The sequence below is a fragment of the Canis aureus genome, chromosome 9 (genome assembly GCF_053574225.1).
Source record: "Canis aureus isolate CA01 chromosome 9, VMU_Caureus_v.1.0, whole genome shotgun sequence".
In the NCBI taxonomy this organism is placed as follows: Eukaryota; Metazoa; Chordata; class Mammalia; order Carnivora; family Canidae; genus Canis; species Canis aureus.
The window spans coordinates 73,989,693-74,015,045 of record NC_135619.1 but is presented as its reverse complement, the minus strand read 5'-3'; the positions used below and the strand labels follow the sequence as shown (position 1 = coordinate 74,015,045).

The window sequence follows — 25,353 nt, the reverse complement described above, 5'->3', positions numbered from 1 at the left end:
TCAGTTGTTGCCAAATTTATTTTCAATCGATGAAGTGCCAGGAGCCACCGTGTGCGAAAGAGCTCATCGTACAGGGTCGTCCCCGCAGGAGAATCGCCAGACCCCTCGGGCAGAGCTCCTCCGTGGGCCCACGGCGAGCGGGAGGTTAGAGGGCGCCGGCGCCTGCGCAGACAACCTGGGGCCCCGAATTGCTCCGCAAACACCTCAGTCAGGTGCTTGGTCACCCCAGTGTTGGGAGAGCACAAGGGCGACAGGAGTGCAGGGAGAAGCTGCTGCGTCGTCTCTGGGAGGCGATTAGGGTCTGTGTCTGGTGTGACATCAACAGGTCTTTTGACCCAGAAAGTCCAACCCTTGACATCTGTTCTGCACCTGCTCTGGCGTGTGGGGAATGTGCTGCGGTCGCCCTGGTCTGTCCACGCAACGCGCGAACTCCGCCCGCCCGCTGATGCCAGTACAGGTGAGTCCCACAGTCACATCCAGGCCACCATGAAGCCAACAGCGGGACGGGGCGACTTTATACCCGTGTGCATCAGGTGGAGAAAGCGGGATGTGGTGTGTTCCTTGCACACAGACGGTGATTCGCACGAGAGCCCGGAGGCTGCCCGTGGGCGACACCACCTTCCTTGCCACCTGCATCGCTGATTTCAAAGAATAAAATACCCACTTTAAGCCGTTTTTTTGATAGTCCAGTACCAAGAGCCAAGTGCAGAGAAGTGCACGTGGGGGGCAGTGGCAGGTGGGGGAGGCGGCAGAGAAGAGCACGGACAGCGACCCTGGTGCAGGAACGTCACGCTCACAACACAGGGCCCAGGTCTCTAGATGACAGACTGTTCTAAGCAGGCAAGAGCCCCGATTACGGCCGTGGAACGAGGAGCAGGGGAGAGGGAGGAGGGATGGTGGGACAGGAGGAGTGGCCGGAAAGGGCCCGAGCTGTGGCCGGGCTGGCAGTAGTGATGGGGGCGCGAGGAGGGGGCCCAGAGGCCGCGGACGCCGGGCTTTCTGACGCGGTGACAGCCGTGCAGACACCAAGGACTTGGGAGAAGGGGCAGGAAGGGCCCAGGACGGGCCACTCTGAGGCACTGGGGACACGGGCGGAGCTTGGTGCGAGAGCGGCCGGGGGAAGGCCCAGAGGAAGGGGCCGCTTCTGGGAGGCGTCCTTGGGGGACGGACCAGGGTCCGTCAGGGTTGCCCGCGAGCTCGCCCGGCCCCCAAGGGGGCTCCAAGCACGACGCAGCCGCAGGGTCAACGAGCGTGGGCTTAACTGCCGAGAAGGAAAGAAACTGGGCCACCTGGAAGGGTCCGGGGGTCGTGAGCTCCAGGGGATCAGCGCGGGGCACAGAGGTCCGGGCGCTTGCGAGCAGCGGGGTGGCCTCCAGGAGGGGTGGTGCCGCCGTACCCCTTCCCCAGATACAGGTCGCTAAGTGCTCTTGGGGTCGCTCCCCCCGACAGGAACTGTCCAGTGGGGACGACACATGTGCGCCGAGGGCGTGAGGAGGGTGGGACTCGGAGCGGGACTCCAGGGGACAGGAGCGCGGAACCACAAGTGCCGGGGCCCTGGCAGCTGTTCCCAGTGTGGCCCACCGGGGTGGCCCCCCCACCCACAGCCCTGCACCCCCGGTGGGCTCCACCTGCTGCAGCCCGGCTGAGACCGGGGCAGGGGAGGCCCTGCTCCCTCTAGCACCCTCGGGGGGGCCCGTGCTGGGTCTCCCCGCACACCCCCCAGCCTCTAGAAGCCCGCCCCTTGGCACCCTCAGTGCTGGTCACTCCACTGAGGCCACGGAGGCCAAGCCCAGGCGGCCCGTTTGGCCCCCATCCTGGCAGACGCCAGCGGGGACACCAGTGTCCCTTCCTCCTCCTCCTGGCAGGACAGCCTGGGTGCTGTCGGTGCCGTGCATCACTTCTGCAGGTCCCACGGGGGGGTCCTCTGTCGCCCCTCCTGGGTGCCACTCAGGCATCACCCACCCTGTGACACCGAGGGTGGTGACGGCACACTGGCTGCCCTCGGCCTGGCGAGGACCTCTCCCGGGCGTCCTGTGCCCGCCCCCCCGGCCCCGGACACAGAGAGGGACCCCCTCCGCGGTCACCGCGCCGAGGCAACGTGGGCCATGGACGTCAGGTCCTGGCGGCAGTTCTCTGGCCAGATCCTGCGTTCTGGCTGCAGAGAAGCCCGCAGAAGCGGCCGGTGGGGCGGAGAGCGTCCGTCATACCGCTCGGAGCTGCTGGGGTCAGAGCCGCATCCACTCTCGGCTGCCCAGAGGTGACAAGGCGGCGGCCCGCCTCCTCACCGCCACGGTCCAGGGCCGCGCAGGGCAGCATCCAGGTGTCAAGCCTGGTCACGCTGAAAAGAGAAAAACCACTAATGGGGGAAAAAGGTCCTGTCACTGAACCTGAGATTTAAGCCCCTGACCGCTGCCACTTTTATGAATTCACATACCTCAACTTGGTTGCAACCATAAGCTGTTGCGTCTGTTAAAATGTTTTAGAAAGGCAGTTGGAGGAGAGCTAGAGGCTCAGAACACAAGGTGCCCCGCTGCCTCCGCGGGGTGTGGCTCTGGGGGTGCACATGCCCAGACCCCAGACCCCAAGGCCCAACGCAAAAGCCCGCTATCTGTTAGGGCGGGGCACTGCTCTGGTGGGAAGTGAACTGTGCAGAAGATGGTTCTGTCTTGTATTTTATTACATCAATGGCTTGAAAATTTTTTATTTAACTTCAGCAAATATTAGAAATAGAAAAATGAATTCTGCAGAATTTCACAAATAAATTTTTTCGATCTCCACTAACAAATGTTATCATTCAATGGCTAAGCAATTATAATGCTATGAACATTCACCACAATGAGTGTGCTGATATAGAAAACAGGCAGAAAGAGACATTAAAATAGTACTTACAACAGCATTATTACAACATATTTTCTTTAAAATTCCAACGTGGATTTTATCACTTCAAAAGATATACAGCATTTCCATTATATTTGCAAACTTAACCTTATACATCTTTTAAAATCTTGAAAAATTTTTAAGCAATCTAAAAAGCACTTAGCAAAGTTGATAGGTCTACATAATGGAATACTATCCACTCCAGTATAAATTTTAGTTTTCGGAGAAGGTGACTGTAAACACTCATTATCACACGACATGCATAGACTCTACTGACCTTCCTTCTTCTGAATTGTAACATTGCTGCAATTGTGCTTTACTGGAAGGAGGGGAAGCCGCAGGGATCCCGGGAGGGGCGGGGAGAGGGTTTGCTTTTGAGCATTGCACAAGATCACTAGATTCAGATTAGCTAACTACCTTGAGTCAACGTGAAGCCAAGTTTCACTTGATACTGAAAGCTCGGATCCTGGTCACTGGGCTTAGACACAGGCTGGACGAGAGAGGAAACGAGGCTCTCGTGTGAGCTGGCTCCGGCTTTCCTTTGCTCCGTTAAGCAGGGATCCAGTTAGTGTAATGCACTGTTTGGCTTATTTTTGGTATGCAATTATACCAATAGTACATCTGATATTCAGAAAGACAAAAATAGGGCATAGTTGAAATTTAAAGTGACAATGAGCACACGTATAGTGGTGTGTGGTATCTGAGGGAACCTTTATACACAGAAAACAACTGCTTAATTAGTCCACCGCAGTAAGCTTGTAAAACGCAAGAATTTGTTCCTTTTCATCTTTTGATTTGGGAGGTTGCTGACCAGCGAAGGGTCTTACAGGTTAAAAACTAGCAAAAGCCATTTTGAGGAATGGGTGTCCCGGTGGGTACAAGTGCACCCGGACTACGCAGTGGGTGTGTCACGCTAAGCGCCGGCTCCCGCGGACACCAGCGCCCGACCGGAGCCACCGCGATCTCAGCACAACAGAGGCGCGGCCTTCCGGGCTCGGCTCGCGAGCTATGTTACAGGATCGATCACGGTTTCAGACCAGTCAACACAATATTCAAGTAACAAGGTGTTTAAATGGATAAGTGGAAACAATTTTTACCTAACACTTTACACACCTACATAAAATTAAATAAAACAAACTTTTAATGCATATGCAATACAATTTATATCTTTTAGGATTTCTAAACTAAAAGTTAAACTATCATTTGCTTCAATGGTACTATATTTTGCACAATAACTTATACTTAGGAGAAATTTTCCACAAAAATATATATATAATTATGACATTCACATTGATCAATTTTTAAGAAGACAAAGCTTAAGTGAACATTGCATCCGAAGCAGTTGTCACTGCGGACCCTTACACATCCAAACACGACCTGCTGATGCACCGAAGTCTTGATATGTAAAAAAGGGGCTTCACATAAATAAGATCAATCACTCAGCTTTTAAAGCTCAGTGATTTCTTGCATTTACAACATCATTGCAACAACAGTGTAATGAAACAGTTTAAAACACAGTGCTACCTTATGCTTGAGACTACAACGGAGGAGTCAGGCAAAGACAACCATCTTTCTTCCTTCTGGCGCATGACAACAACGCTGCCCCTTTCCCGTGTAGAGAAAGCCAGGACCAGGCTGCTGGGGTCTGCCAGGTGTACGGGCGCAGTGACTCCTCAGGACGGGGCAAGCACGAAGGGGATGGTGCAGAGGACACACAGAGGCCTGGCACTGCTGCTGCGCCTGCCACGCTCCCCAGGAACTAGCATCGCGCTTTCAGGCATCGCCAGGAGGGAGCCATTCTCCAGGAAAGCAGCCCAGGCGTGCAGAGAGGAACAGATGTCCTGGCAGCACGAGACCCACTGCAGCAAACTGCCTGCTGCTTCCACTAAGAGGAAGGAGAAGCAAAGAGAACCTACGGCCTCGGTTCTTGCCTAGTGCCCCTGTGAGCGATGTGCAAAACTTATGCCACCTCCTCTCCACGTTTTTCCTGCCATTTTCTGATTACATAGCAGGCTTAGGATACAAGCAAAACCAAACCCTACGGCATGACTAGTGTTATTATGCTACCCCCGTCTAGGTAGGAGCAGCAAGCTGAGACTGCCTCTCGCCTCATCTGATGCTGTTCTTCACACACTCTTCCCTGACCCACAGACACCCCGTGAAGGGACAAGATGACAAAAAGTCGGGAAACTCCCGTTTACTCCCCGTGTGAATGACCTTTCTCCAGATTTCTAAAAACACACAATTCCAAACAGCATAGGTTTCTAGCTGACCCTCTTCCTAAAGAGATAATCAGCTAACTTAAAAGGGGGGGGGGGGGGGGAGAAGCAAGGTGCTTGGGAGTCAAAACACATCAAATTTTAATTGCATATTTTAAATTCTTAAGAATTCTGTTTGTGCCTTAAAGCATCTGCATTTTTTTTTTCTTTTTGGTATTGAAAGCAGGAAAAATATTTAAATGATGCAAAACAACAACAACAGTTCCTTCAACATATTTAGTGCAGGCTGGACTGTCCGTGGGCGGGACACAGGCTACACGGGAACGCAGTCTGACAGTCTATCCCTCAGCCCCGCAGTGGGGCCACAGTCTCAGATGAGAATAAGTGATTCTGGAAATCTCAGAACATTTATTAGAAACATTTACTTGTTCCCAGTCCAACCAAAAGGCATTACAGACCACTTTGTACATGGTTTCATCTTGGTCTTACTAGAGCCAATAAACTGACCACTTCTCTGTCCTGTACTATAATATTAAAAGAGAAAGGACATCAGTACATGACAAAAGGGGGGGAAAAAGGACAAAAAAAAGCTATATGGAGTGACATGTAGAAGGCCAGTCATACCAACAGAAGGGGGAACAAACAATGTGTAGCTTTTATAAAATCATCACCAGCTATTCTAATACCCTTTATTGAGCTAACCTGACATTTAAAATCTGCACTCTGTCAGAATCTGCAGCAATTTCTCCCCTGTCTCCTAATCTCAGTGATGTTATCTTTGGCAAGCAATAAACTTTAAAGAAGAAATAAGACACTAAAACAGAAAAAGGGTTGATAACATGGTTGCCAAAAGGAGAAGGCACCAATTCCAATGCACAAGCACCAGGTACAGTGGTATGGACCGCATCTCTTGGAGTTGGATGGTGGGGTGGGGGTATCCGGAAAAGACAGGGTGGCACACCCGTCCTGGGATTACAATGCTGAAAGCTGAAGGCAGAAAGTGTTGAGGTCCATGTTCCTTTAAGCTAGTGTCCAAGGACAGTTGCTGTGAATGAGCTTTCTACCGCTTGGGAAGGAGAAGGGTGAGATTTAAGCCAGCTAAATTTACAAACCATAATTACACCCAGCGTCTGGGGAAACGTGAGCTGTCTCGGGATGTTTGGCACAATGGAGGTTATAATGCAGTCTGCCAATATACTGGGATTTCCAAAGAAGCATGATATCACTTAGGTGGATGCCTCAGGAAAGAACAAGAGAAACTTTCTAAAAGGCCAACAGGGTCACAGTCACTCTGAAAATTACATTATGCACAAAGTAGAAGTTGCAGGCCATGCAGGAACAGAGTCGTGCCTTCCAAGTTGACTACCTGTTTGAAGCTGCTGACTGGGCAGAGCTGCCATTGGTGGGGCTCAGGAGCTTCGACTGGGGACAGGTCCCCAGAGTCAGGAGGCGTGCAGGCCACGAGACTCCCCAGCACTTGGGCAGAGTGTGAGAGATGCAATGGGGCTCTCGGGGAAGTGGCGCCAACATGGAGGAACGAGCACAGAATTAAGGCAGATGGAGCACAGGACTGAAGTGTATGCCTTTTTGGTAATAGCTGCTTGTCCACAGAGATGTGATGCAGATGGCTAGGTGATGTCCTGTAATACCTGATATCCTGGAGAACACAGTCGTCCATACCAAGTGCTCAAAGCTACCAGAGTTTCTCATGAAGCAGATGCGTATCTGACGTCAAGAACAGAAGCAGCCTGAGGCAAGAAGAAGAAGAAGGAAAAAAAAAAAAAAAGATCAAAGAGCAGGTACAACACAGACTGCCACTTCCTGTGTGGCGAGAGGGGGTACGGCCCGCCCATCTATCCTGCAGACATGCGTGTTCCCAAGGGCAGGGCCTGGGCACAGCAGGCAGCGGGGCAGCGTAAGAGGGCGGCCTCCATGGCCAGACGTCTCAGGCTCGAATCCTAGCTCTGCCACTTTCTAGATGTGGATCCTTGGATGAGTTATTTCTTTTCCAGTTTCTGTTTCCTCATCTGCAGAATAGACACAATAATGACGTCTACTTCACAGGATTAGAGAAAATCGCTGGAAAGGGCATGTCAGCACAGCGTGTGGCCAAAGGCGGCACGCAGGCGTGTCAGCACCGGCTGGAGGGGAGGCCTCGGCACCCATCCCACTCAGCCAACAGCCACTGGCCTGCGCTGGGACACAGGGACAAACAGGAGAGCTAAGATGGAAAGATCTTTAAAAGCCTCGAAGGCATTTCTTAACTAAAACAGACTCTTGGACCCAAACCAGAAGGTTACAAGGTGCCTTTGTGCTCATTGCTATACTCATGCTCTCTCATTGCTAGGGAAACCCCTGGGCCTTGAATCCCAAATCTAAAAACAGTGGTTCCTTTAGGCAACACCACAATTTATGAGAACAGCTGTTAGGTCAGGAAATTTCTCCTCAGCAGGAACACAACTCAAGTCATTCTGTGACGTCAAGGGGGACTCTACCTCCAAGCCAGTCCTGTTTGGCATCCCCCTCACCCTTTCTGACACCCACCCACTTCTGCTCTGTACTGCATCCTTGTCCACCTCAGAGAGCTCAGAATCTCAACATCTCAAAACCTGTGGGCTGCCTTCCCTTCTCAGCTCTGAAAGAAAAAAGCCTACGGCCAATAGGCCATCATGTTATGAGACATTTGACCATTCTAATGTCTACCTCCCTGTATGTGCTACATTTAACACAAAACCTGAGGGCAGAAGGGGTGGACAGGACACTAGCAGGAGTCTTCCTTAACTGCTGGATTCCACAGGAGACACAAGAATGAGAAATGATGAGAGCACCAGTTCTGGGCACTGACTAGACAACCAGCATCCTAATAAGCTCCCTAGGCCCCTCACGGACACAGAGAAGAGCTGGTCCTTACAGATTTGATCTCCTTTTGCAAACTAACATGGAGAAGAGAGAAGCAGGGTGGTGCAGTAGGAAGGCTGGTGCTACAAGGAGCATAAAAAAAGGGATCGTGTTGCCCGGGTGAAGCGTTTGCCTTCGGCTCAGGTCATGATCCCGGGGTCCCCATGAAGGGCTCCCTGCTCAGTGGGGAGCCTGCTTCTCCCTCTGCCTCTGCTGCCCCCCACATGCTTGTATACACTCTCTCTCAAATAAGATCTTTTTAAAAAGGCGGGAGGGGGAGGGACCAAAGAAAAGGAAATAAAGTATGTGAGGGCAGGGATTTAAATGACTGAAGAGGTGAAAATGTTTAGAGACAAACACAAATATCATACGTTGAAGAGAGATCAGGGTCCTGGCATTGGTTTTGAAGGGAGGGCTGGGCAAACAGATACATGGAAGATCAACAACCTGAGAGAAATGAAGACGTGCTGCCTGGTGGGAAATGCAGCGTTTATGAGCCAATGCTACCAGAGACGGGGAAGAGAGTTCTCACAGGTACTTTGATGTGCAATCACCATGGTGAGTAGACCATGAAGAATGGCCCTCCTGGACTAGGAGGGAAGAAACATAACTGTCAGTGAATGAACCAGACCTAAGAAACAGGAGGAAACTATATGCGAAAACCACTAACATCCCATCCCATTGGTGATGGCCCCTGGTCCCAAATTTACGACCACAATTTTATGCTAACCCTGCCAACACCCACTTTGATTAACTGAAGAGGGAAGGGAACCAGTTTCCTATTATTTCTACTTCCTAAGACTAAAGCTGGGAAACACACATGGAAGAAAGCTGTCATTCCTGCAAATTCTAAAGTTCCTTCTCTGGTAATTCTCATCTTTTGATGCTTCCTAAGTTAAGTCCAGGACATCAGGGAAGTTCATTTGTTGTAAAGTGGCAACTGGCACCAGGACAAGCATCCCTGCTAAAAGATGCCATCTTGTCTCTGCTCACATGCTGCTGTGTTCCATGGTCTCAGGCTGGGCCATGCATGGCTGTGGCTGGGGAAACCACTCACACTGTTAATATAAATTCTGTATACTCATTACAAAGGTTTTCTGGTAGAAAGCTCTAAAGAGTCTAAAGGAGTATGTTTCAGGGGCACCTGGGTCGCTCGGTGGCTGAGCATCTATCTGCCTTTGGCTCAGGATGTGATCCCAGCATCCTGGGATTGAGTCCCATGTCGGGCTCCCTGCATGGAGCCTGCTTCTCCCTCTGCCTGTGTGTCTGCCTCTTTCTCTGTGTCTCTCATGAATAAATAAATAAAATCTTTAAAAAAAAAAAAAAGAGTATGTTTTAACACCTTCTGACAGATGTGCCTCTCGGCCCTTCAAACTGGCGCATAGGCATGGAGTGCTCCACCTGCAACATGCTGCGCAGGGGAGGCACTGTGTGCTCAGGTCAGGAGGGGGCCTCAGCTGCTTCTATAACCAGCCTTCTTAGAGCAAAGGCAGAGCACAGACAATACAAAATAGGTAATTTCAAATCATTCCTGCATGGTCTGGGAGACGCTCTGATGAGAAAGTGACTTTTCCTGTAAAGCTCAATTAAACCTTGGAGTTCCATGTCAATGAACACACTCAAATATTTGTCAAGGGACTGGCAATGAACTTTTCGCTCTGCCTCGCCCCATTCTCCTCCTCTGTAGAAGAGGGGTAAGTATGGAGCAGGGCTGGCCAGGCTAGATGGGGAAATAGCAGGTAGCCCTGTCCCAGGAAGCAGGGAGGTCATAGGTGGGGTCGTGCAACTGCAGGAATCTGGCTGCCTACGCTGTGCTGAGATAGCTGATGACATCAGTGCAGCTATCCTGGAGACTGCCAGGAATGTCAGCCACCAGGCTGGAAGGTCCAGCCAACCAGAGAACCTAGAATTGTCCCCATCGATATTTAAAGCCATTAGCCCCAAACAGCATCAAAGCCTGGATGATTTGGGACAGAAGAGGCAGACCCAGGAACTCCTGGTTGGCTAGCTGTGCCGATTCACCAAGAAGTTCATTAACCTCCCACTGAGATGATAACCCATTTTATGTGACCAAGCTTCACTGACATGGCTCAAGGCACTTCCAACTTTATGGCTGAGTTCTTACTTGATCTAAGGAAATGTTGGTAATGTGAATATCTTGTAGCTGGAGGAAACCAGGATGGAACTAAGAATCTATACAGGAATTAAAATGTGAGTAATATACCTAATGACCAAAAACTAACGAGTATCAACATATATATTATGGTATTTATAGGTAAAAGTCAAGTCATTGATGGGGCTGAGCGCTAAACATATTTCCACAGTGGAGCAAGGCCATCAGAGAATAATAAAGTAAGTATCAAGCATGGACCCGGCAAGTGATCCCATTTTTTCAGATTTACCTCGTCTTCCTCTTCAGGCATCTTGATAGAATTATCTGGGGACTTGATAGGTTTCTGGCTACTGGGCCCATTGGTCTCTTCTTTACCATGTTCTGCTTCCCATTCTTGTAAAACTTCATCTATGTTGAAGCGGCGCCGATAATTTACAAAGAAATTTTTCACTTGTACCACTGATTTGTTCCCAATCACGTCTGAGATTGCCTGAAAATCTCGGCCATACTTCCTGATGGCTAAGGATGGAAGAAAGCATTGTTTGTCAATACAGGAGGAAAACAACTTTTAAAAACCCACATGACTGAGACTTTATCTGGATAAGAAAACCTAAGGGACTTATAACAGCAGGCACTATCTCAGTGTATTACACCAGTGGGAAAACACAGCAGTGTAGCTGCATCTCGTAGAGGACTAATCCAACAAGTCCAGTAGGACCCTGGCATCCAGAAATCTGCACCTTCCATCACATGTCCCAAGATACCTACAGACACCCAGCCAGCGGCTGTGGACATTCCACATTCTTCTTTTCAGGATCCCCAGGTCTAGAACACCTCTAACCATAAAACTCTTGATAATCTGCTGCTTTTGGAGTATTTTTATACTTTCTAACCAATCAGAACCCAACACACTCCCACAAGTGGTGGAGTGAGAGTGGATGAGGCAGGACTTTCCCTAAAGGCTGCCATAGCCCCCAGCCCACAGAGAGGACTCCTCATACCTTGTACCGCAAGAAGCTGCTCTTCCGTGGTCCAACGTGCATTACATTTCTGAATGACCTGCACATACGAATGAGTTACATGAGCTTAATGCATTTACAGGTGAATATATCTTTACAAAAGCTAATCTTATTTTTTCTCCTATCAGAATTTCAATATCAACTAGGTTTTAAAAATTGTGTCTATGCCTTTCTTTCTATGGGATGGAGATATATTACATAGATATTAAATTCTTAAGTGCATACAACTTGGTCATGACTTCTAAGATGATGTCAACATAATCCTACCTCAGGAAGCCGATATGGTTCTATTCCACCGTCAAGTTTTTCTTTAAGAGCACTGTTTGTCTGCTTAATATTCTGAATCTAAGAGAAAGAAGAAAATATTTTAATTTTAAAAATGAAAAACTTTTATGAAGGTATGAAAAGAAAACAGAACCAAAAAAAAAAAGAGAGAGAAACAAAAACCCAAGAACAAAGAAATACCTGACCTGTATGGTAGCCAAGATTTGAGGTCCCTACGGTATTCTTTCAGAGCATCTAACTAGATTCTTTAATTGACTTGCTTAGAGCAGCAGACAAGGGACAACAAGGAGGGCATGGTGCTGAAAGGGCTCCTGTATGCAAGTCCTAATTCATAATTTCGTAACAGGTCATCCTAAGTCCTATATCTGGAGTCTGACAAAAACGCAGCCAGGCTGGGCTTCCTACCACACAGAACTGAGCTCAAGCCGTGGAGGAGGCAGAGTGCAGGCAGAAGGGAAGAGGCCCAGGCTCTACAGCAGGACTGCAAGCAGCCTCCCAGAGCCCCGAGCACGGTCCGGTCTGAGCACTACCCAGGGCCAGAGCCCACAGGGCAGCCTTCTTTAAGGAGAAAAGAAAGCAGTATGTCAGTTTCCACAAGCCTAATGGTGATCCACGGTAATTTTTCATTTTCTCACAAATTATCTCTTCTACATTATTATTTGGATTCAATGTACCTAATCTTTCAATGCCCCTACCTAATCAAAAGAAAGACACAATACCAAGCAACTGCATCAATCTGTGGCTGTTTCTGACTCCTGCACGGATTCCAGAGTGAGCCGGGTCTTGAGAAGGGGTCCTTTCTTGTCAGCTCTACCTGCAGACACATTTCTGGGCCAAGCACCAGGGGGTATTCTGACCCTGGATTTTTCCCTTCTGAATAATCCCATGGGCAAAAATAAAGCAAGCAAGAGGAGTGGCTCAGGTCATGATCCCAGAGTCCTGGGATCTAGTCCCACATTGGGCTCCCTGCAGGGAGCCTGCTTCTCCTTCTGCCTGTGTTTCTACCTCTCTCTCTCTCTGTCTCTCATTAATAAATGAATACAAACTTTTTTTAAAAAGCAAGAAAAAAAAAGGCAAGGAGAGAAACATTCATTTTCCCAAATAAAACATCAAAGACCCTCATGAGCAGAAGGTGCCCTTGAAAGCTGCAACCCTATTAAGATAAAGAAAAGCAGGACTGTAAGAGGTAGGGAAGGGAAGGGAGACTAGTGGAGACAGGGGTGAAGGGCATGGTCTCATAGACTCTTTAATAATTCTTTCTAAAAATCTTTTTATACTTAGACGAAAATTTCAAGTACTTAACATTTCATAGAATTCCAATTTTGCATTTCCTATGTTTTACTTCTTCTAAAAGGCTTAAAAGGGAGTAGAGATGTACAGGGGGCTGGTGGCCCAGTAAATAAGACTACCATTGTAAAGGACCAGAAAGTCAGCCTGTTTGCCACTAGTAAGGGCCTTAAAGCCTACCGGAAGTACAGCCCACGCCAAATCTTTTTGTCAAATCAGAACACAGACGTAACTGAAAAAAAAAAAAAAAAAGGAAATGTGCATAATATTTACTCTATAGTAAAATTAAAACTGAGGACCCCGATTTACTGAAATTTGCTTTAGTTTATTTCTGAAAAGGTACAAGTCAGAATAAAAGAAACTGGTACCAGAAATTTAGTCACAGTAAGTTCTTGGGAAAGTGATGCCAAGCTCTCAGACCAGCACTATCTGTTTCAGCAACATCCTGAAGCTGTGCTACCTGACATGAGAGCCATCAGCCACACGTTGCTACTAAGCACTTGAAATGTGGCTTATGCAATGAAGGAATCGAACTTTTAATTTCTTCTATTCTAATCCAAACTTGAACTTACATGACAGTGCATGTCTACTGGATACCCTATCAAACAGCATGGTCTCAGACTCTTGCTCAGAGCTCTTAGGTACCGACACATAAAATGTCAGATGTTCAGGATTATGTTCACTGAACTCTCTTTAGGCCTAGAAACTCATTGACAGGGAATTAGCGAATTCTCTAAAGTCCGCAATCTAGAACTTCAGCCTCCTAGCACTTCTGTCAAATATGCTAGACATTTGCTAGCTTTTCCGTTTGCTCCAGCTTGTTCACCTATGTAATAAAACTGGGTATATACTGCACTGTGATTAGGTAACGTGCATTTTCTAAGTTAGACCAACCTATTTACCACAGGCATTTTCTCTTTAAAATCAATAAAGCAGTATAGAGAGGAAACAAGTAGCTACATGGCAAAACCTCCACAAATTCTAAACTAAAAGTTAGCTCTAAATTCTCATTAACCGGGCAGCCCCGGTGGCGCAGCGGTTTAGTGCCGCCTGTAGCCCGGGGTGTGATCCTGGAGACCCGGGATCGAATCCCACGTCGGGCTTCCTGCATGGAGCCTGCTTCTCCCTCTGCCTGTGTCTCTGCCTCTCTCTGGCTCACTTTGAATGAATAAATAAATAAATCTTAAAAAAAAATTTCTCATTAACCTTCATCTCTCGTCCTAATGTATTTTCCTTATTAGTAATACTCAGTGTCTACCCTTGGAGTAAGAATAGGGCTTAGTTGCCAACATCATGCCAAGTGGAAAAGAAGCCAGAGTGGCAACAAGCTGCAGAAGAAACAGGCTATAAAGGAACTCAGCTCGTAAGGAAAACACACAAAATAGACTGGTGCCTCACTTAGATCTCCCAGCTGTGCATGACCTTATTCTTCTACTTGATTGTATGACTGTCTCCTCAACTCAAAGACCTAACACGCCAGGTGCCCAGAGGTGGGTGTCTCCCTCGGAGCTAGGAGGAGCTGCTGTGCAAAAGCTCTGGCATGCACAAAGTAAAGGAGTTCCTGCTAAGGTAACGGCGGATGGGTTAGCTCCGCCTCCTGAGTCTCCTTGGCTGCCCTGGACGCAGATGTGAAGGCTACAAAATGGCTTCTGAAGCTTCCAACGTGAGACAACTAGCAGGGTGCAAAGCTGGTAGACGCAGAATGGCAGAGGAGAACATGTGGATGCATCTGGGGTCCTCAAGCACACCACTGAGCAGACGGGCTAATGCCAGCAGGCACTGGCGCTGGGACTGGGCCGCTGATAAGAACAAATCCTGAATTGTTTAAGCTGCTGTTAGTCGGGTTTTCTGCCGTATTCACGTGAGCCCTTCCCTGAGCCGCCCCCACACATGGATGGAGGCACCCAGCAAAGATGTCCGGACAGTGACCGGCTGCCGTGGAGTCAGCGAAGGCCTCTGGCAGCAGCTCCGTCAGGCTGCAGGGGGTAAACAACCTCTCTCAGTGAGGAGACGTAAGCCCTCTCTATTCAAGCAGCTACCTTCCAATAAAAAATTCCTGCTCCTGACCCTGGCTGTGAAACCAAAGACTGTTTTATCTATCTGACTGTAGCGCCAATCACACCTCCATGGGAGCAGAGGCCTCATTTTCTTTCCTCCATGTATTAATGCTGAACGGCAAGCGCTGGGAACTCGCTCAGCGGAGGGGGAAAGTCCCCTTATAGAGGAAGATGAAAATGCATGTGGGAGCTCGCAGCCCCAATCAGAGAGCTCTTCCAGCACAAACAGAGCTTAAAATGCTCTCTCCCGCAGCAGCCTCAGATAGCCTGTAAGATCAGGCAGGCAAGGATTAATCTCATTTGAAAAGAGGCCCAGAAAGATTAAGTGATTCTCCTAAGATTAGGATGCAGCTGTGCCAGCAGCCAAGACTAGAAGCCAATCCTCTGATTGCACAGGGCACACTTGGTCCTGTTCTGCGCTGCCACCCGACCCAAGGGGACAGACCCGGGTCACAGCCCCTTCTTCCCATCTAGGAAATGATGATTGGTCTCGATTTAACCTCCCAAGGAACCATCAAGATCAACAAGTCAAAGCAGCAAAAACTAAAAGTAAACCATCAGTTCACAATTTGCCTTGAATTCCAGAGAGAGACGGATGGGGGGAGGGGCGGAACACTAAGGACAGGACATTAGGCTACTCAGTTGAATTTGCAGTTTAAATGTACTGTGTAAAATCAGATTCAAATGATGAGCCATTCCTTGTACAAGGCACAAATAATTAGAAAAGGATTAATTTTATTTATTTATTTTTTAAAGATTTTATTTATTCATTAGACAGAGAGACAGAGAGAGAGGCAGAGACACAGGCAGAGGGAGAAGCAGGCTCCATGCAGGGAGCCCCACGTGGGACTCCATCCCTGGTCTCCAGGATCACACCCTGGGCTGAAGGCAGGTGCTTAACCCCTGAGCCACCCAGGCTGCCCAGGATGAATTTTAAAAACAAGATCATTTCCAAGAGCATCATAACATACCAGACATCTAGGGATAACTCTGACAAAGCCCTGGACACAGAAATGGCACAACACCGAGAGGAATGACAGATCTGTGTTGGGGGGGAGAGATCACATTCAGGAGTCCCGGTTAGTTCTCCAGTTTAACTCTCTATTTTGATCTAGAGATTCAATACAATCCCAATAAAAATTCCGTAATTATTTTTCTGGAAACTGAGAAGGTAAATCTAAATTTTATATAGAAACACAAAAGGCCAGGACAGACAATCTTGGAGGACTTACCATCTAAGACCAGAGATACTAAGATGTGTAACATACATATAATTAAGGAAGGATAGTATCAGTGAGGAATGGACACACAGGACGGAATAACAAGAGAACCCCAAAGCAGATCATCTATGGACACTGGATTTAGAACAAAGGTCACAATGCACTGAGGTAAGAAAAGGATAGTCTTCAATTAACAGTGCTGTTAACTAGCTATCCACCTGCAAACACAAGTATCAACCCTACATGTAACAGCATACACGGAAGAACATTTCCAGACAGAGTGAAGATCAACATGTGAAGGGCAAAACAACACTTTGAGGATAGCATGAGACAATATCCTTATAACCTTAGGAAAGGTTCTTGACAAAACTTAAGAGCACTAACCGTTAAAGATAAGAATGAGAGGACTACTTTAAAATTAAAAATTTCACCAAAAGATGAACCATTAAAAGAGTGAAAAGGCAAGCCTCAGAATGGGAAGGAGGAAATAATTTTGCCCCACGCCCAAGGGGGTATAATTAGGCAATGCCTGAGGACACTTCTGTTGTCACAACTGATGGGGGCAAGGTGCTACTGGTATCAATTAGGTAAAGGCCAGAGTAGCTGCTAAACATCTTAACAATACATAGGACAACTCCTCATGACAAGGAATCATCCAGCCCCAAATGTCAAAAGTGCTACAATTAGTTTTAAGCCTTAATGTAATGTAACCAAACTCACATAACTGATATAACCACTCTAGAACACTGTTTGGAATTTTTTTTGAAAATGCTCGACAGTTAAGCATCCGGCTCTTGATTTTGGCTCAGGTCATGATCTCAAGGTTGTGAGATCGAGCCCCATGTCGGGACTCTCTTTCCCTCTTCCTCTGCACACACTCGCCTCCCCGAAGGAAAGAAAAGAGAGGAGCAAAGAGGGAAGGGGGAAGAGAGGGATGGAGTTAGGGAGGGGGGAGAGAAGAGACAAAAGAAAAAAGAAAATGCTGGACATATGCATACTCTATAACCCAGCAATTCTACTCGTAGGCATATATCCAACAAAGATGCATATAAAACTGACCGAGTCATATAAAAAAACATTCATACCAGTATTACTTGTTAATGGCTCAAAATGGGAAACAACCCAAATTTCTACTAATAGTATAATGGGTAAGTTGCAGGATATTTATACCCCAATGAGAAAGAACAACATCTATGGCTCTCTACCACCTGGACGGATCTCTTATGTTGAATGACTGCTGGGCATAAAAGAAACCACATTGTATGATTTTGTTTATATAAAACCCAAAAGTAGGTAAAAGTAATGTGTGGTTTAAAAAGTCAGACCACTGGTTAGCTACTTGGAGAAGGTGGGTAATGAGTGAGGGGGCATTAATGAGGCATTGGAAGCAATGTTGAGTCCCCAGAGGACAGGCAGTACAAGGGGAAATGAACAGGGCTTGGGAGACAACATTTCTTTTCTTGATCCAGATGGTGGCTGTGTGGTGGGTGTGCTCACACTGTGAAAATCACACACACACACACACACATCCCATTACTATCTATCTATCTATCCACCATATATATATATACCATATATATATGATATATATTTATATACTACTATACATAATATAGATATATATAAATCTTCAATTTCAAAGTTAATTTAAGAAACATCAATGGATCAGTACCTAGGATCTTCTGTCCAATTCCTGAGAAACAAAATGCCCTTTAGAGATTTGTGAAGAGCACACACAGCTAGGTGTGTGAAACATACAAAGGCCTCTGGAGCACCGTTAGCCCTCGCGCCCAGGACAGGACCCGCGGTACCTGCCGCTTGATCGAGACCAACTCCATGTCTAGCTGCCTGAGCACCGTGGTGGCGGCCGTGGCGTTGGCAGAAACAGCCTCCACATCTTCTTGAGAAAGAAACATTCCTTTGGGAGGTTTCCTTTTTGCTCTATTTTTAGCTTGTGTACTATGTTTCTCTTTTTTGATCTGAGGAACTGTCTCCGTAGGGGGCACCTGCATGATATACATATTTGATAAATGAGATTCTAAAACATTAAAATAAAAAATAAAAATAAATAAAAAAATAAAACATTAAAATGCCAAAGGAACAGTAATAAGCATATTTTCTTAACATGGCTGTAAACAATCGAAGACAAACACCATGCCATATTGTAATTACCATCTATAAACTCTAACAGGCAGTTAACAAAAACACTGGCTATTGAATTTTGGCTAAACACTTCAAAGCAGAATCCACTGCCCTCCTGTATAAACACAATCTTCTATCACTCAAGCCTCTGGCAATAAGCATGCTCAGTTCCCTGTAGTAATACAGGAAGAAAAAAGATCTGTATTCTCTTCTGTGTGCTTTGTATATATGAATGGGGAGCTATTTTATCCTAATAGTTCTTAGCAAAATAGATGGATTTGGGACCACAGAAAAGAGGAAAAAAACCGATTCACATATTAAAAAATCCATTTAAATTCTTTAAATCTGTTCAGAAGTTTATTAAAATATAAACTTCCATATGTAACTATGACTTTTTTATAAACCTTTTTTTGGATGACACTTAGCTTTTAGGACAACTGTATAATTTGCCTCAAAAATATATGCTGTCATTTTATAATGCATGACTGCTGCTAATTTTTTAAAGTGCTTTCTCTAAAACTGAAACCTCTGGAAATGAAATGTAATAAAATCTTGGCCAGGAAAGGATACTGTCTTCCTGATAACAATTTTAAGAAGCTGTTTATAATCTCATCTTGTTAGAGTATTAACATTTGCTGATGAATCTGAGAATACATTCAGGTTTTTTGCTTCATATTTTAAAAGACTGAGGGAGGCAGATTCTGTAAACTATGATGGTACCAATGAGGTCTTGAACAAGTGGTCATAAACAATACATAAAAATATTAGTTGGCAATAAACTATATTCTGTAATAGCACTGTGCTGTTAAGATCACCGATTGACCATGTGTGTTTTAACAACATTTTTGTATGTAAAGAAATTAAGAAATAAATCATTTTTCTTTTAATCAGAAACTGTGCTATTATATAGAAATAAGAATTACAGAAATTAATGCAAAATCAAGCATTTCCTCTTTCATTTAAAATGTTCCATTGAAGAGCCTAATAAAATAACAATGCATCAAAACAAAGCTTCCTAAAAATTGTAGGTACAATTTGATTTTTCCCAAATAATCTAATTTAGCTAACCATTAAAATGGTCTTGTTGTTTGGGCATGCATATAAGTCACTGGCTCGAGTGCTGTCCAGAAAGAATTACCAGTTTTCAGTTTGGTGGTATGTAGCAATATACCAAAAGAAGCCTTAAAAAAATGTAACCAGGAGACAGTGACCCAACAATTCAACTTCCAGAAATTTGTTCCAATAGAAAAAATTCAGTGTACTAACATTTAATCATGAAATCAGCATTTCAACATTGTTTGTAATAGCAAAAAGCAAGAAGGGAAAACCAAACCCCTAAGATTACTTAACTGAATTATGAAATACAGGCATGATAAACTAACATACAGCTATATACACAAATATTTGACAAATATTTCTTGACATAAAAACTTGTTCAAGAAAAAGTAAACTTAAAAGGTTATAAAAAATTATACACATTAAGATCTCACTTTGTTTTTTAAAAAGTGAGTACAGATTCAGAATTATGTATATAGGCGTATCATTTCACAGGAAGTCATCTGGAAGAAGTCACCCAAATGTTAATAGTGATTAAGGGTGATAATATTGTGAGTCATTTTCCCCTTTTTATTTAGCTAGATCTCCTACTCTGCCTATGAAAAGCATGTATTACTGAAGTGATTTTAAAGTTTAGGTACGCCTAGACACTTTTGTTTTTCTTAGAACAGCCTAAAACAGCTGTTCTCATACTTTAGAACCTTCTGAGATAGAGAACTCTGGTTTTACTGAAACTATAGAATCTGTCTTCAGAAGAACACTTGTATGAAGATATAAAAGTCATATCCACACTGGGATTCAATACTCCAGCCTGAACCAAGGGGCTGATGGGTGCCAATGGCCAAAGACTATATTGTTAGCCCACCAGGGACCAGCTGCTATGTGGTGCGGGGTTTCCATTTTGTGCCAAGGAGCCTTGGGTTTCCATGGAGAGCCTTCAGGGATCTCACACATGCGTTATTCAACTTTGAATGGACAAAATAACCTTAGGCTGCACCCCATTTCAAAAGGCTAATAAGATCATCTGGACACCCCATCGTTCTCAGTGGACAGTTTATAATAAATGTTATAAATATACAAAACCAAAGGCATATACAATTGTAGGAATTCATGGGCCTCTTGAATCCTCTGACATAATGATTTTTAAGATGTGAAAGACTAAAAGGTCACCATGTGTGGGGCTCAAGGTCATATGACCCACACTGTTGGTTCTGAGTAATAGGACAACGTGCACCGAGTCCCTGCCTGCCCTTCACAGTCCCCTCCAGAACCACTGTGCAGGCCCCTGGGACTGGCCACCCCGAGGGCTGAAAGAAATAATTAATCCTCACCAGCACCATCCCACTGCTGATTGACCCCTGGAGCTAGTGGCTTAGGGAGGGCAGTGAGGATGGCTGCCCAGTGGGGACAAAATCCTTACTCAGTAATGATAACACTTCTTTTATTCCTGTTTCTCAGCAAATAAAAATCTAAGGTCTATAAAGCAAAGTTAGTATTGTTTAAAGTTTTATCATGATGCCTTATACATAGTACTTAATATATTAAATAGAATAAGTAAGAGGAATGTTTTATTTATGGAACTAGTAATAAAATTTATTTGCCTAAACAATACTAGGGAAAAAAATACCTCCTTTTTGCTTTCCTTGTTTTGATCAATCTCAATGTCAATGGGGTTATTTCCATTTGTTTCTTCCAGTTCATCCTCACTGGAAGACAAGAACAAGTTACTGAAAGATTACTTGGTACTAATTCTATTTAATATACAAATATAAGCAATAAATTGATTTAATGACAGATTTAATATAAAATTAGTATGTTTTCAGACTGCTGAGATAAAAAAAAAACATTTCTACAATTCACATAAAATAATACCAATTCCATAGTTCTCTTGGTCTAAAAGATTTAAAAAGCTTTTTCACAACTCTCCACTGAGAATAACAAACTTAAGATGTTTATGTCATTGCCCCATAATTAGTCTGTGGTGGGCTAGGACATGATCATGAGACATAACAGATTACTCCAGAATCAAGTCCCACTGCTCTGAGAACAAAGTTCCCAACAAGTAAAACTTCATTTCAAGTTCCACGAGTAGACACTTATGACTCTACACAAGTGAGAGAATGAGAGGGCCTTCTGGGTGGCCTGCATAGACTGGTATTTCAAATTAGGTTAATTTAAAAAAGAACACTCACATGGACATGGTACTTCAAATGCTTTTGTTTACAGCCTTCCACGTATTACTAATTTTTTAGAAGAACTCTGTAGTAGTTAGGACATTTACTTTAAAAAATATGAAAACTAAGGTTCACTCACACAAGTTGAGCAGCTGGCCCCAGTATGCCCACAGTTTCGACCAACTCAACAGTGGTGGCAGCAGAACAGTCAGGTGTTCAAATGTCAATGTCCCCACTGTCTCAGGATCCAACCCAGGTGGCGATGCTACCCTTCTCCCCATCCACCCTGGCAGCCCCTCAGGGGGTGAGAGGTTCTGGCTGAGAAGAGCCAGAGGAGAGCAAGCCCAGGGCTCAGGAAACTCTTTCCCAGGTCCTGCCATTACTGCCAACGATCTCTCAGGTCCTACACCATGTGGTGTGCACTCCTTGGTCTGCATCCAGACAACGGGGAAGGTGCTTGCAGCAGGTGGGAGCACAGCCCCTCTCCCTACGCTTGGTGCTGATGCAAAGAAAAAGCACCAGGGAAGTGAGGACACAGGCGTCAGCTGGTGATCTTACCTTTTCATACTCAAGGACAACAAATCCCAACCTATTTAACTCTAATTTCAGCTTGGTAAGAGTATGCTTGTCTGTAGTAACAGACTTACTCTATGAAAAGTAAATGAGACCAAATATATAATGGAAATAAAAATTTTTAATCAAAAGTATCGAACACCCAAAAAAAAAAAAAAAAAAAAGTATCGAACACCCAAAACAAATTCAGTAGTATTTGCCACTTCTGATTACTAATAAGCATATTGATCCAAAAGCAGACCCATTAGTATGGATGCTGCAGACCACACAACATGCAGATGTATCAAGGTCAACAGTTTTACAGACTCTTGCAGCTGGAGAGAGCTTTGCAGATCTTCCAACCACCGCCCCCATTTTACAGATGGGCGCATGGATCTGAATTCTCCAAAAGAGATACTATTTGTTCTCACCTTATTCTATTTAAAATCATAAAACATTCTCCTGAGATGGGGCTATGGAGATCATATAGTCCATCTTTCTTCACCTTATTTGTATTATTAATTTTTAAAGATAACATTACAAAAAATGTGGAAAACATGATTTAAAAAGCCACCTATGGGACGCCTGGGTGGCTCAGTAGCAAGGCGCCTGCCTTAGGTCCCAGGTCGTGATCCCAGGATCTGGGATCAAGTCCCGCATTGGGCTTCCTGCGAAGAGCCTGCTTCTCCCTCTATGTCTCTGCCCCTCTCTCTCTCTCTCTCTGTCTCTCATGAATAAATAAATCTTAAAAAATAAATAAATAAATAAATAAAATAAAAAGCCACCTATAGCCAGTATGTCTATGCATTGCCTTCTGGACTTTGAGCTTCTTCATTTTAGAGCCAAGGAAGTGGAAACTTGGGGAAGGAGTGTGTTGAATGGACTCACCTATGAACACACAGGACAACCTCTGAAGTTGACATTCAAACTTGCCTCTACATGTGAGTACAGCACAATTCCCACTACTCTGTGTCATTTATAAGACTGAGGAAGTGTTGGCTATAATGCAGCCTACTCATCAAGCTATCCTTAAAACTAGCAACTTATGAAGAAGAAATCATAATATGTTTCTCTCTCTCACTCTCATACACAAAACAGATGGTCAAAAAAAAAGGATGAAGGAAATCTAAACTGTACGGTCATTTTTTAACATACCAGACATTAAAACACGTCAAAAAAAAAGGATGAAGGAAATCTAAACTGTACGGTCATTTTTTAACATACCAGACATTAAAACACGTCAAACAAATTTATATATATATATATTAAAAAAATTCAACCTAGGAAATAATGGATTCCTTATTAAAAGGAAACACCCTTTAAGGGCAGGAAAGAATATGCGGGAAAGTTTGTTCATTCAAATGGAAGACGCTTACTGATTACATGAAAAGAGTGGTAAGAAAAAATACCTGCAGAACAGAACGTGCATTAACATAGCTCATGAGCATCAGTGAAAGAGTATCTGTGTATGTCTGGCTCCAGCAGGAAGGCGCTGGAGTAAATTAATTACTCGGCCTTTCCTTTGTATGTCTATCAGCTCTTAGAAATTCTAGTAACCCAAAAGATCCCCAACATGGTGAGATACCACTTCCAGAGACACTGACCTCTCCTCCCGCTCCCGCTTCTGTTTCCGAGCATGGCGGTCCATCACACTGGTTTTAGTCCTTGTCTTCTTCCAGGAGTAGTAAAATTTCACCAGACTTGCTATAGATTTATCAGGAAGCTAAACATAAAAACTGAGTTGGTTTCGATTTAGAGCTAATCTTCACAAATCAAGTGCTCTTAGATACAGTTAATAAAGGTGGTCTCACACATCCAGAAAAGTCCTAAGTCACAGCCCTTTTCTCTGAGAAAGAGATTCATTCAAAGAGAACTCTCATCAATACATTCCAAATCACTGCAGAGGGCCTGGAAGTGACACTCAGCCCAAAAAAGATCGCTAAGGCAGTCTGAGATGAATCCAAGTATTCACCTCAGGTTTCTATCCTAACTCTTGGGTTATTTTTTAAAAATTCATTTTAGCACTCATGTAACCATCAGCTTTCCTGGTAGGAGTCCACCAAACAACCTTCTAGAGTATAAGAGATAAGCAAGCCTTCCCCAGGCAGATGCTTCACTTAATCAAACCACCATCAAAGATGCTTTCCATCAGACTAATCTGGGAAGTCCCAATAAGAGAGATGGGGATAGGGTGGCGGAGAGCTTGTGTGACAGCTGCTATCAAGCTGGGGAGTGCTAGGGAATGCTTCACTCCTGTAACGTGAAGCCTCTTATCTACCCCACAGCAAGCATGAACTATTCTATATAAAGGCAGCTTTATTAAAAATGAGAATATTCATGCTTGTGGATGATATCCCTATCCTTTGGGTAGGGTGCAGTGGAGAGAGGCTAGGGAAAAAAGAAAAATCAGTGGTCTCATTTACTTACCATCTGTTGGATTCTATGAAAAGTTTTCCCATGAAAACTAAAGGCTTGCTCAAACAAGACTTTATCTTCCACAGTCCACTCATCTGGGAAGGGGGTAAAGTTGGGCAAATCAGCCAATGACTTTTCAATATTATGCTTATGCCAAAAGAGCATCCCAAGAGCCTAGAAAAATAGTACAAGTGAAATTTTAGACCAAAGATGTGAGTGAAACATTAAAATGGAAATGAGGTTGGCAAAAGAGCATGTGCTCCTCTGCAGACAATACTGCTATGCAAGTGACGTGGATTTGCGCCCACCAACATGCTGACTCCTGTGAGACAGGTTCCATTATGCTCACTTCTCAGATTAGAATAGGGTGGCCCTGAGAAATTAAGTCCTTGCCAATGGTCCAATACTGATAGATGACAGAGGCAGTGTGGCTCTAGAATCTGTGCTCTTAAAAGACCACACTTGAATGCCTCTGTATACAATAGGACAAAATAATCTATAGAAGCACTTAGTTGGGGGTGCCTGGGTGGCACAGTTGGTAAAGTGCCAATTCTTGGTTTCTCAAGGCCGTAAAATCAAGCCCTGTGTCAGGCTCTGTGCTCAGGATGGAGTCTGCTTAAGCCTCTCTCTCTCCCTATGCTCCTCCATCCAACTCTCTCTAAAATAAATAAATTTTGAAAAAAAAATTTTAGGCACTTGTTTTTATTCTTTTGCCAGAAAAGCTCAAAAAATAGTTTTTTGGTAGCTCAGAAGGGTGAAAGGATTCAAATGGGTGAGGGACAAACTGGAAAAAACAGATAATTCAGCAATTTTTTTTCCTGAGAAAACTTCCTGTAACTCCAAAGTGAGAATAATCATACTTTTAAAGACCAGAATCCTTAAAAATTCATACTATATTTAGCAATTACCAATATTTTTTTTAGGTTTTATTTTTTAAGTAAATAAATATCCAACATCCAATATGGAGGGCTTGACCTCATAACCTTGAGATTAAGAGTTGCACACCCTTTTGACTGAGCCAGCCAGCTGCCCCAATTGC

At 44.8% G+C, this 25,353-nt stretch overlaps 1 protein-coding gene across 3 annotated transcripts in view; it reads right to left on the bottom strand.

The window, feature by feature from the left end:
- Positions 1–25,353, bottom strand: part of RCOR1 (REST corepressor 1) — a 130,043-nt gene continuing 104,690 nt past the window's right edge. Inside the window, exons 5-12 of one of the 3 annotated variants that reach the window (XM_077910687.1) lie at positions 24,327–24,488; positions 23,504–23,622; positions 20,801–20,879; positions 17,787–17,981; positions 11,394–11,471; positions 11,109–11,166; positions 10,397–10,626; positions 1–2,338 (exon numbers count right to left, since the gene is read on the bottom strand). In XM_077910687.1, coding sequence (XP_077766813.1) covers positions 2,324–2,338; positions 10,397–10,626; positions 11,109–11,166; positions 11,394–11,471; positions 17,787–17,981; positions 20,801–20,879; positions 23,504–23,622; positions 24,327–24,488 — 936 coding nt within the window. In that variant the 3' untranslated portion in view covers positions 1–2,323. The other 2 variants (XM_077910684.1, XM_077910685.1) reach the window with 2 other exon arrangements.